The sequence below is a fragment of the Alosa sapidissima genome, chromosome 13 (assembly GCF_018492685.1).
Source record: "Alosa sapidissima isolate fAloSap1 chromosome 13, fAloSap1.pri, whole genome shotgun sequence".
Taxonomy (NCBI): domain Eukaryota; kingdom Metazoa; phylum Chordata; class Actinopteri; order Clupeiformes; family Clupeidae; genus Alosa; species Alosa sapidissima.
In genome coordinates this window covers 4,979,064-4,991,563 of record NC_055969.1, presented here as the reverse complement: position 1 = coordinate 4,991,563, position 12,500 = coordinate 4,979,064, and the positions used below count along the sequence as shown (strand labels likewise).

At 45.7% G+C, this 12,500-nt stretch overlaps 2 protein-coding genes across 3 annotated transcripts in view; one reads left to right on the top strand and one right to left on the bottom strand.

Moving 5' to 3' along the window:
- LOC121680692 (high mobility group nucleosome-binding domain-containing protein 5-like) overlaps positions 1-12,500 on the top strand; it is a 692,414-nt gene that overhangs the window by 380,695 nt on the left and 299,219 nt on the right. The window lies entirely within an intron of this gene.
- The window catches only part of whrna (whirlin a), a 94,655-nt gene that overhangs the window by 15,345 nt on the left and 66,810 nt on the right, over positions 1-12,500 (bottom strand). For both annotated transcript variants that reach the window (XM_042060203.1, XM_042060204.1), the window contains exons 5-6: positions 10,624-10,660; positions 1-190 (exon numbers count right to left, since the gene is read on the bottom strand). The exon at positions 1-190 is cut by the window's left edge and continues 23 nt beyond it. In XM_042060203.1, coding sequence (XP_041916137.1) covers positions 1-190; positions 10,624-10,660 — 227 coding nt within the window. The remainder of the gene's footprint in view (positions 191-10,623; positions 10,661-12,500) is intronic.

The following is a 12,500-nucleotide window of genomic DNA, read 5'->3' as shown; positions in this document are numbered from 1 at the left end:
CAAACAGGGCCATGACCAGCTGCTCCACGCCGATGTGTCCGTCCCGGTACTCCTCCAGGTAGTAGCCCATGGTCTGCCTCTCGTGCTCGGTCAGCAGGTGGCGTGCCTGCTCCTCCAGCATCGCCCTGCTCTGGTTCACCAGGCTGGACAGGGTCACCTGAGATCCAGCCACGCCCTTATAAAACCCCGGCTACAAATGGAGGAAGGGACGGAAGGAGTAAGAGGGAGGGAGGAAAGGAGGAATGAGGAAAGAAAGGAAGAAAAGAGTTGGAGGAATGGAGAGAGAGAGATAAAGAATGAATGAATATGACTCACACTTTCATGGCACGTGCAGCCCTGTAGTCACAGAGGGCAGAATGTTTGTGATCAAGCATGAGGAAATGAGTCCAATAGTGCTCGACAATGCCCTTATCACTGCCAGCCAAACATAATGAAGTATTTACAGCATGCCCATGGTACCTCATTAGTTCCTTAGACCCTTTCTGACTGGAGCAACCTCAAATGAACTGCTATGTGAACCAAAAGGAAAAACAAACGGATCCACATTTAGATCCTGGCTGTCAGGGATTGTTGCTAGCATCCAGATTCATCACTCAGGTGTGGTTATTGCCATGATGACCCGGCTGAAACCTGAGGATTAATTCGCCAAATACTATTTTTCAATTCAACAAAGAGCTCCACTCTTCGATTTCCATCGCACATTTTCACACACACACACACACACACACACACACACACACACACACACACACACACACACACACACACACACACACACACACACACACTCAGAGAGAAGACTGGCGAATAGAACAGATTTATTGACTTGCTTTAAAGAAAGGTGGAGTTTTACCTGAAGAAGCAAAGGTAAGATTTATTACACCTCATATACACACTCAAAGATGTTCAGAAACACACTCTCTCACACTACCTTACACACACTCCCTTACACACACACACACACACACACACACACACACACACACACACACACACACACACACGCACACACATGCCAATACATACAACCAATCAATCATTGACTCTATGCCTTCCTTCTCCTTCCACTGGTTCATCAGTTCTCTTTACCCCCGGCAGCCTTCTGTATCTCAAACAATACAGCTTCTTCAAAATAATTAGGTCCTTAATCAAAGACCACACTTCAAAGGCATCTAGCATGCAGCCAGAAGGAGGCAAGGGGACCGAGAGATGGAGACAGAGATGGAGCGAGAAATGGGGAGAAGATGGAGAGAGTGAGACAGAGAGAGAGAGAGAGAGAGGAGGGGATAGAGAGGATTGGAGAAGGGGAAGAGGTTGGACGAGCGCCTTGTTCTCTATTTCCGGGCCTTAACCAGAGCCATCCGTCTGCGTTAGCGTCACCGGGCGGCGCTCCACACTCCGCGTCCCCTGCGCTGCCAGCAAACAGCTCTCTGTGCCGCAGCTCAAGGTCAGGGCCTTCACGCTCGGCGTGACCTGCTATCGGTGGCAGGGGCCTGGGCCTCTGGATCCCAGCCCTCTGCAAGCAGGCAGACAGCAGTGTACTAATTACACAGAGCCCAATTAGACTCACTAATGATGCATGGGTCTGGGTAAGGTGGTGGTGCGCCTATCTCCATTTTGTGCCTGGCCGCCGGAGCACCTTGCCAGACGTGTGTTTGGGTGAAGCGAACTGACAAGGTGTGCCGGAGTCTGGACGAGCCAGACAATGCACAGTGAGGAGATGAGAAAGGGAAGCAGAGAGAGGAAGATGAAGTGGAGGAAGAAAAATGGAGAGAGGGAGAGAGAGAGAGAGAGGTGAGAAATACAGGAGAGAACTGATGGGGAACGAAGTCAAATCAATGAGTGCTGTTGTGTTATCATGCTAACAGATGTGTGAGTGAGCGAGCAAGGAGAACATTTCCCCTCTTACTTTGCCTTGTAATTGTGGCACCACCACCCCTGATGATACTGCACTGCGACCTGCCAAGACTTATCACCAATGAGCTGTGCACCAAGGACTGAATGAGCTGCCAAGCTTGGAGTGTCCTTAAATACCTCATCACAAAGTCATTTCTATTCCATATAGGATTGTGGAGCACGGCCTTTGAGGGATCAAAGCAGTGTGCTATTGCAATGTAAAGATGGTTATGCAAGTGGGAAAACAAGTCCTTGAGATGAGTTTCAGAGGCTCACTCAGGCTTTTGATGTCAAACACATCTGCGGCCTCTTGCCCCTGCTAGACATAAGCTCCCTCCGTGGCAAATAACAAGAGGGCCTTTTTCCGCATATGAGGGATAAATGAGAGTGTTATCAGTGACAAAGTGTGTTCCTGTGTTTATAAGTGTGTGTGTGTTTGTGTGTGTGTGTGTGTGTGTGTGTGTGTGTTTGTGTGTATGTGTGTGTTTTTCTGTGTGTGTGCGTGTCTGTGTGTGTGTGAGTGAATGAGTGTGTTTGTTTGTTTGTTTGTTTGTGTGTACGCCAGACTGAAAATGAGAATATTATCACTGGCAGAGGGGCATCTATCTGGGCATGTTTATGAGTGCGAGCGAGAATCTAAACATTACCACTCCAACAAGCAGGGGAATATAAATGAGGCCTTTGTCTGTCTGAGGAAGTGCATAGCAGAGGGATGAGCAAGGCTGCTGCGGGATGTGATGGATAGCTCTGTCAGAATAACAGACAGAATGAGCAAAAAAGATAGAGAGAGGGAGTGAGAGAGACAGCAAGAGAGAGAGCGAGAGAGAGAGAGAGGAGGGAGGGAAGAAGGAGACCAGCAACTAATTTCCATTTTTCAATTAGAGGTGCATTCACCCTCTCCCTCTGTCCAAACCTCTCCAAGACATAGCAGCATTGATCCGAAGACTCTACCAATAGCCTCCCACCAAACAAACTTTCGAATGCAATGGAATCCAACGAGAAGACACATGAGCAAATCAATCGCTCATACTCATTGACTCACAATCTTGTTGGTAGACTGTGTGATTAGTCTGCATTTAAGACAGAACAGCATTCAAACTCATCTATTTTCCTCTCTCTCTCTCTCTCTCTCTCTCTCTCCCGCTCTCTGTCCCTCTCTCACTCTCTCTTTTCCTCTCCGGGCCAACATTGTACAGTTTAAATTGTGCAAACACGCATCAACCTTAAACACCCTCCATAAAGTTGTCAGATGGTGGACATTCCAAACTGGGAAAGGGGCACACTTGCTCGGCTAACCCCGTTGTGGTCAGGGGCAGACGGCCTGCACTGTGATGGCACAGATGGCAACATAAATACCTGTCTCCTTCACAGCCGGCCAAACCCTCTCGTAAAGCCCGGCTTGGCGAGGGGGCATAAAAATGAACCGTGACTGCACTCAACGCTCTGCCTTTTTTAACAATAGACTCTCGGAGTGCAATTTTTGCCAGGATGATTCATGAGGCATCATCACTCCTGGAAATGTACACAATCAATTATTAATGTGAGAGTTGTTCCAATAATTTGTTAGACATGGTGTTCAGGGAGTCTGAGGGGGGATTTATATGGCCTAATAGCAGTGACACAGTACACACCTTGTACATTATGACAGTAGACAGTTTTGAAAGATTACTGAAGTTCTGTCTTGGTGTAACCAATAAATCTCAAAGTGCAATGAGAAAACCTTATCTGGACTGCTGGACGGCCCAAAACTGGACATTCACAGCCTCTACAGCCAGGAGGTCAACGGCGTTAACTGCACTGCTTGGGTAAAATGGTTCACTGCATCATTGCATTCTGGGCATGGGAACAAGGTGAAGTCATGCCTTGAGTCTTCTGCACCCTGACTGCCCTGATGGCCTGAGTCACCATGAGATGCAATTAAAGGGAGTTTTTCCTGCAAATGTTCTTAAGAGTCATTGAGAACTCCTGTCTTCTGTCTCCTGTCGGTCATTCAGAGTCACCAGGCACAGTACAGTAGGGCGAGGTCAGTGCCAGTAATTGCCTGATGGAAAGAGCCGTGCGTCAACACTCCATACATCTGCCGGCTTCAACCACAAGCTGGGGAAAGAGGCAGCAGATCAGTCACTGCTGCTGTTTCTCCAGTGCCATATCTACAATCTATCTTCTTCATGAAAAAGGCTCGGTATCTGAGGCAAAGTACGGCATTAAACTGTAGGGTCATTATGTGTGTGTGTGTGTGTGTGTGTGTGTGTATCTGTGTCAACTACAACTACCTATGCACATTCTGCCACACGTATTAGTCCTACACTGAGAAAACACCAAGCTTTATACTGACCTTCAAATCTGGCTCCCAACCCAGTACGTTACCAATGTGCAAAATTACCATTTACTGGCCAAGGTTTTTAAACAAATAAAACATACTGGCTTAATTTGCATAAATGTTGCAGCCAGTGTTTGAGCAACACTACTTTACCAGAATGGGTAGGTTATGACAGAAAGCCCAGATGGTGCAATGTTTACACAAAGTAATTGGACAGGATCATAAAGTTCTCCAAGTCGGTGGTTGAAGGTTTCTGTGTAATGATTAAACCAGGACTTTATAATGTGATTAAAATGACAGCAGCAGCCTGGTGATCGATAGCTGATTATGGGTGATGTCGCCCAAACGTCTGACTTGGTTCCCTATCTCTAACTCCACTGACAGAGCCCTCGGTCATACATACCTACACTTATAAATCATCCTCAGTTGCTGTTAAACTGATCGCCCCAGCGACCCCTCGGTTCCCGTGACAGCCCAAGATGGAACGCCTCGGTCGACGATGGCTCGTGAATCCTGCGCACCAGCGTTCACATTCTGAACCAAATCGACCCCCCCGGGGACAGCAATTAAACCCATAGATTGGACTTCATTACGGAGAAGCATCTGGAGAACTGCAGACAAGCCCGTAAGTGGGTTGGGAAAAAAAAAACCTTCATGGATCGGAGAGAGGCAAACGGCCTTAGCCATGAACCAAGAGGCTATTTACATCTGTGTCTCCCCTACACAAAAGCATAGTGGCAGCTATTGATCCCGCGGGGGAAATGATTAGCGGCTCCGGGATTGCGCTTGTCTCCAGGACGGAGTGATGGCGCCAACGCAGGGGCCCCCGCCTCACAAACGCTGATGGTGCGAGATTCTCAGATTGATGGGCCCAACAGAGCTGAGGCGAGGCCAGTGGAGAGGAAGCGCGGTTGTTTATAGCAACCTGGTACCCACCCGCCTCCGCATTCTCCTCCGCCTCCTCCTCCAACCACCCCCCACCCCACCCCCACAGCTTTTGTTAGGGGGATGTGGACTACTCGCCTCAGGAGGGAGCAGAGAGGGTGGAGAAAACCCATTACACCAGGCGAAGGAGGTGTCTCGGCCAATTAGAAACATGCGTGCTATGATTAGGTGACTGCGGCGCGCTGGATGGTATTTAGAGGTTGTTCTGCTGCATCAATGTGAGACATTAGCCGATTGCAGCGGAGAGCAACGAAGGTTCAGTGGACCGCCCAAAAAGCATGGCAGTGGTGCTGCTGTTTCTGCTGCTGGCGATGGACTCTTAAATTAATTAGCTTTCAGTGCGACCTTGTTTTGATGGTAATTAAAGGAGGGGTGGTGGCGACCAAGGGAAGGGCATCACTCTGCGTAGCGTCGTCCCCTTCACAGTCAAATGATTTCGCTAAGATGCTCACTGTGGTCAAGCCAAACAGGACACTTTTTTTTAAGAGCAGTAATCTCCGGTCTTTACTTGGCTCTTCCTGCTGACACAAGGAGTTTCTCCTCACACACAGTTAGTTAATATGCTTTAGCAATATTTTCTCTGTCTCATGAGAGTTTTGAGGCTCAGTTTATTTGACCTTTAAACTTTTAATGATGGGCAAAGTAAAACTTCAGTCCTTTCAACACTATACTTTACATAACTTTAATTAATACTTCAATACATTCAACACCACTGTGTCTGGTTGGCAAGAAGACAAAAACAATCCTCAAAAGCTTTAGTCAGAGGGAGGCAATTATTTCTATTACAGTCAAACACACTCTCCAGAACCAATTTCATAATTTTACCTAATGACTTCAGATAACTGAGCACCTAAGGTGTTTTTAACAATAACTTTTAGAATGCAAGCATACTAGGACAAGAAAAGCTAGGCATTTTCTTGTCCTAGGCAAGTAACTAAGAAAAAAATCAAAAACTAATCTAGAAAGAAATTGTCTAATCATTATCTGTAGGCTAACGAATCAGGGAAAATGGCATGAGATGCTTATCTATGGAGGACTGTTGAACGTGCATCATAACATAATTAATATTTCCCATGCACAGATGCATTTGGTGAGGACACACCAAAAACAAATACCGTTTTTATTGAGATGGGGGCCTAGTCCAGCATGCTTAGCCATGGCTATTGCGTCATGTCTATTATGCATTATTGCTTTAAATTACCCAACAGAGATACAGATCAGAGAACCTCATCAGTATTCGGGCAAGTACTTGTCTGAACCAAAAAGCTGCACTTTTTACAGCTCTGTTTATTGCTAAAGACAAGGTTATAAAAAAGGCAGTAGCACATAGCATGACAGTGACGAAGGTGTCACATAAAGTGCAGAAGAAGCTTGTACTGTATACGGATGTTCCTATCCAATACTGTATGTCTATGCAAAGAACTAACACACACACTAAACCAAACACAAAAAAGGGCAGCTACTGACTAAAGGAACATGGAGTGGAATGACTAATCTGCGTGAGCGATCACGGTAGCACTAGCTGGACATCAGCAGGACAACACTGGGCCCAGCATCCACCGGGTGACCACCCCCTCGTAAATCTCCCTCTTCCATCCCATTAGAACCAGCACTGACAGTACCAACCAGACCCATCCCTCTAGTCATAGGCAGCATTCCCAGAGACACTGGCACACCCTAGCCCCCCACAACCTCTCTAAACGCCTTTCTCTTTATACGCCTGTCAAATACACTGGCCTCCTACCCAACCCCAGATGCCTGCAGTAACCATTTTCTGATCCGCAATTAATCACGTCCCCCTAGTCAGCCATCAAATAGCTCATTATTCAGTGCTATATGCAAGCCAGCGGCAGCTTGTTTAGACCTATGTAGAGTGAACAATAGCTTATAATTTAGGCCTGGACGTCAGTACGTCTTTTTTTACTTTCAGCGAGAGAACCTATGGGTCCCACTTCAAGATTTCCAGTCATTGACAGTGACATGTAATAAATCAAAGTCATCTGTAGAAAATAAGGAACTTGTCTAGGAAGTGTCATTTGCATGAAAGTGGAGGAGTTCTTTTCCGGATGACAATGCCATTAAGCAGTTGAACAGTGAATATTGAGCAGTTGAACAGTGCATAGAAATAGAATTCAAAAGCCATTTAAGTTTTTTATTTTTATCAATATCTAGTTACGACTCATTCAGAAAAAGGCAAATGGAGAGAAATAAGTGATTTAGTCTTAAACAATTCCTCAGTGCACCTGGCTTAGACTACTAAAGACTATTAAATAGGCTCCCTGTAACCCTGTCACCCATTCTTCATATTCTGTAATGGAGCCATCTTCATAATTGACTGCTCACACGCTGTATAAAGTTTATTGGGAGATGGTGTATAAACTTCATGTAATTACGTGGCATCTTTTTATCCAACGGGTCACCTTGTGTCCCGTCACACTGCTGTGACCTCCCTCTCTGGGTCCCCATTATCTCTCCAGCATTTTTTCTCTCTCACTCAGTCACACACACACACACACAAACACACACAAACACACACAAACACACACACACACACACACACACACACACACACACGCACACAAACACACACAAACACACACAGAAGAAAGCGGGCAGTGAGGAGACTAATAGCAACTGACTTTTGAGGCTGAGGGAGCTTGGCCTGTGTGTCAGAGTGTATAAGGTGTTAGATGGGATCTTAGCCAGTTCCAGGTGACAGCCTGACACACTCTCTTACTCTTTTGAGTTAACAGTGGAGCACGCCCAGCCCCCGCCCCATCTCCAGATGATAATCGATGCCGATTCCTCCTTGTCCGTTTTGCACCCTCTTCACACAGAATTGTGTATTCTCTACCTCTCCTCGACCTACCCCGCCACTTCCTTCATCTTCACATAGCCTGTGATTGTCCTTCCTCTTCCTCCTGCTCACTGACACAATGAAAGAGAGTGAGTGCGCTAGACAAGCTCCACACCCCTGTCCTTGAGTGAGCCATAAAACTAGCTAGCCAAAGTCACAGCCGAAGTTTACAAGTCTAAGAGCCCTATTTTGATGAAGCGTATGGTTTGTGCATTTAGGGTGTATCCAAATCCAATTTTGACAGTGGAATAAGTGATCAGATGCCAGGCGTATGGATCAGAAGGGTTGTACTTTCTTTCTTAATTAATCATGGGTAATTAATCATGCACCGTGGCATATTGCTAGTATAACAGCAGCTAGTAAAGTAACCTATCTCCGCAGATGAAACAGACCTGCTTGTTGTGCAGGAGCCGCGAAGATCTTGATAATGCAAGATACAAATAATGGAATTAGTTAAATACAAATGGGTTTAGTTAACCATATATTCTACACTGATTATTTACAATGTACAATGTCTTCACCAGTGATAAAACTTGAGGCAAACTACCTCAGCGTCACAAGGTCACAAACTAGCAAAGACATTTAGGTCACGGCTGGCGCCACACCCAAGATAGGGCCCTAAAACTTTGTGTTGTCTTTTACACAGAGACAGATGTAGAACAGTTTTACACAGAGACAGATGTAGAACAGTCCGCCACCACGGCGGCACACTGAAAACTTGGACTCGGGACTTTAGGTCGATAGGAGCGGCGCTCTCCTCCCCACATTAGAGCGTGAGGCCCAGTCGTCTGTGTCATCACGACCCCATTAAACCCTTAATTAGTTTGGCAAGGTTTCAGTGGAAAGCAGGGCAGAGGTGCACTACTGTCCACTGAGTGCAATACAAATGGCTGTCTGCCGGTTCATCCCGAGAGCACGCTGAGAATGCTGAACACGTGTGTGTTCAGAACACTGTGACGATGGAGGTGTGTATGTGTGTGTGTGTGTGTGTGTGTGTGTGTGTGTGTGTGTGTGTGTGTGTGTGTGTGTGTGTGTGTGTGTGTGTGTGTGTGTGTGTGTGTGTGCGTGTGTGGTGGGTTCCGGTGACAGGGACCTGAAGAAACAATCTTTTCTTGGGAGCCAGCCAGCTTGCGGGCGCACAGCTTTTTGTGCACGTCACTTTCCAAAACTGCCGTTGTTGTCGACGACTTGACAGATGTGCCAGTCAAGGCTGCGAGTCGCTTCAGGAATGCGTGCTCCAGGGTGCTCGCCTTTGCCCGCCAGTGGCGTGGAGTCCACTAATCTGCCAGTCTGAGGAATGGCCAGCTCTCTGTCAGCGGGCCATTGCACCGCTGCCAGGCTCACCCTGACTAACCTCAACCTCCTCGTTCTCCCTCTCTCTCTCTCTCTCTCTCTCTCTCTCTCTCCGTCCCCCTCGCACGCAATGGGACGAGATAGGGGGATGGGAACGGGGACATGAAATGACAGGCAGAGGGAGCAGCAGGTCATGACAGAAGCCCCATGGCTAATGAGACACAGCGGCCACTAATCCAGCCGGACACCGCGCAGCAGGACAGTCTCCTCGGACATTAACACTGATAATGGGACAAGGAGCGCTCAGGTGGTAAAGACAGTTTATTGAGTTCTGCTTAGTGCTATAGGTACGGCAGAGACGCTTGATAAAGTGTTCTAAAGGACCTTTGGGCACGGTTTTACCGTGCATTGATTATAACAATGCATCTGAGATGAAGAGCTCTCCGCAGAAAGGCTGGGTTCATTTCAGAGTTGTCGAAACATCACTTCTACAAACACTATTTGACAAGCCTGACGACGTGTTTCAGATAACGCAATGTTGGCTGTGCCTCTTGGTTAAAAAGATTTTGCTCGACAGCTAAATGCAAAGGAGGACAAAAGGAGCAAAGATGCTGGCAAACATAACGCAAAGGTGCTTATACATGAGTCTGTACTAATCCCCAGTGAGGAGAGACAGGCCGCCAGAAATACACACACACACACACACACACACACACACACAAAACCACATTATTATCTATACATAATTCTTTGCCTTGAATGATTCCCTGAAACTATAACCCATCGTACCATCATGCCAGCTTTTAATGCAGTGGGCTCTACACTGCAGTATTTTCAGGATGTTGAGAACCTTTAGCAGACAGTGAAATTTCCATCTGTGAGTAAATTACACCCCCTGACATAAAGGCTCCATTGTAAACCGGACCGTTTTACAAGGCTGCTTTTTCATCCAAATCTATTGAGAGTACCAGAGGTGGGAATGCCTTTCTGTACTGATGACCACACATTCTCATCACATCACGTCATTCCCTACATCAATTTAGATGGCCAAGCTAACACTTTCTGTATCAGAGGGCTGCCAGCATGTTCTGATGGGGAAATTATGGCCAGCAAAGGTTGTGTCATACCATAATCATTTGGAATGGTTTCTAAGTGCTCACAACATGATGTTTTAGTTGAATGGCACCAGGACATTGTGGGAATCCAAGCCTCCATTTTGCTTTTGAGCTGATCTGTTTTGAGATGAAAATGTTTGAAGAAGGGAGCATCTGACAAATGAAAAGAAATGGCAGGCAGCCATGTTGTAACTCACCTTCCCCGACGCCGATGCCCCTTGATCCAGAGACAGTCTGCGGAGGATAAGACACAAATGGAGAGAAGTGATTACATAAACAAGAAATCTGTAAACAAAATCAGACACAAACATTGAACAACAAAGTTTACCCCCATTTAAGTTGACCTCTCAAACATACAGACTGAATGTGCTGGAAGAGCCGCTGGCAAATCTGAGAGTAAAATACTTTCAGAAGAACTCCTGAGTATTGTATTGGGGTCATGCAATCTTGCTTGAGTAATACAGAATAGACATACACAGAACATTAATATTGTAACACACTCATACACACACGCACACACACACACACACACACACACACTCACACATACACACATGCAGAGACACAGACACACACTAGGGCTGGGCGATATGGCTGAAAACTGTATCACGATATAAGCATTTCATATCAGTCGATATCGATAATTATTGATTTTTTTTAAATCTATTTCAGAAGGACCAGAAGGGAAAAAAAGTTAAATTTAAACACTTTTATTTTAAACTTAACCTTCCTCTGATTTTAATCACTACAGTTATCAATCAAAGCAAACAGGGAAAAGAAATAGCAACACAATCATGAAAAACACTCAAATAATTAAATGTGCACATAAGTCTGAATGAAAAGCAGCACTGGTTGAAGCCTGGAAATATTGTAAACAAAGTAGCTTAATTTGCTAGTTTATCATAGTCTACTGGTTACGAGACTGTTCAGTTTCTCCATGGGTGTTTAAGTTTCAAATGAATACTTTTTCTCCTTGGGACAGGTTGAGTCTTGGAAAATACTTTTCCATTTGCATTGGGATTGAGATGATTAGAATTTAGCAGTCAATTTGAATGCAACAGTTTTGAACAAATTCGTAATAGCAATTTAGCCAGTCATCCTGAACGATTGTAAATGTTTGGATTAGCCTACATGTGCATGCTGAGGAGGGATGTGCCTGTTGAGAGGGAGAGAGAGAGAGTGCACGGGGCAAGGACTCATTGAGAGTCTGTGTTGAGGTAGGCCTACTTCTATCGCCCACTCTGGTAGAGTTGCACATACTAGCTACAATGCAAGATATATTTAGCCTATTTATTTATGGACAACGTAAGGCGGGAGGTGTGTGTTGCTTTTAATTATCGAATGTTCTATCGAACATATTTTTTATTGATATCGATTACATGTCTATTGCGATACATATCGCTATCGTTTTATCGCCCAGCCCTAACACACACACACACATGCAGAGACACAGACACACACACACACACGTTTCACTTTGCTGTTCCCACACATTGCATTTAATTCCTCACTGTAAGTTAGATCATAACTGTGACGGATGGGGAACAATCTCCGGTTGAGACACTAGCCCTCATCATGACTCCTGAGAACAGATCCAACACTCCTGCCCTGACCATTACGAACTGAGAAGATGAAGAAGCCATTAGTCATCATAGTGACTCTCCACAGTTATGACAGTCAGCAGTGACATGTAGCTTTGCAATCCATCTGCAATATTCCAACAGTTTATTTTTGGGGCTTCCTGGGGATTGATTCTTTTATTCTAAACTAGGGAATGAGAATGTCAATACAATGTCAACCACAGTTACAGTATCAGCCACACCTGCTATGAAACCAGAAACAATTCACCGCTGTGTGCTCAGCTTATGAGCCATCAATAATATACACGGGTGGCTCTGTTTGTTTGAAAAGAATAACGGCAATAACCATTTGTGTCCTTAAGGGTAACATATGCCCGTAATAGCTCTCGGTGTCCCCCGCTGAGCTCATTTGTACAGTACGTGTGTGTTGAAGGTGACAGTAATACTCCGTTATGTGACTCACGGTAAAGGATGACAGCAATACACCTCCTTGG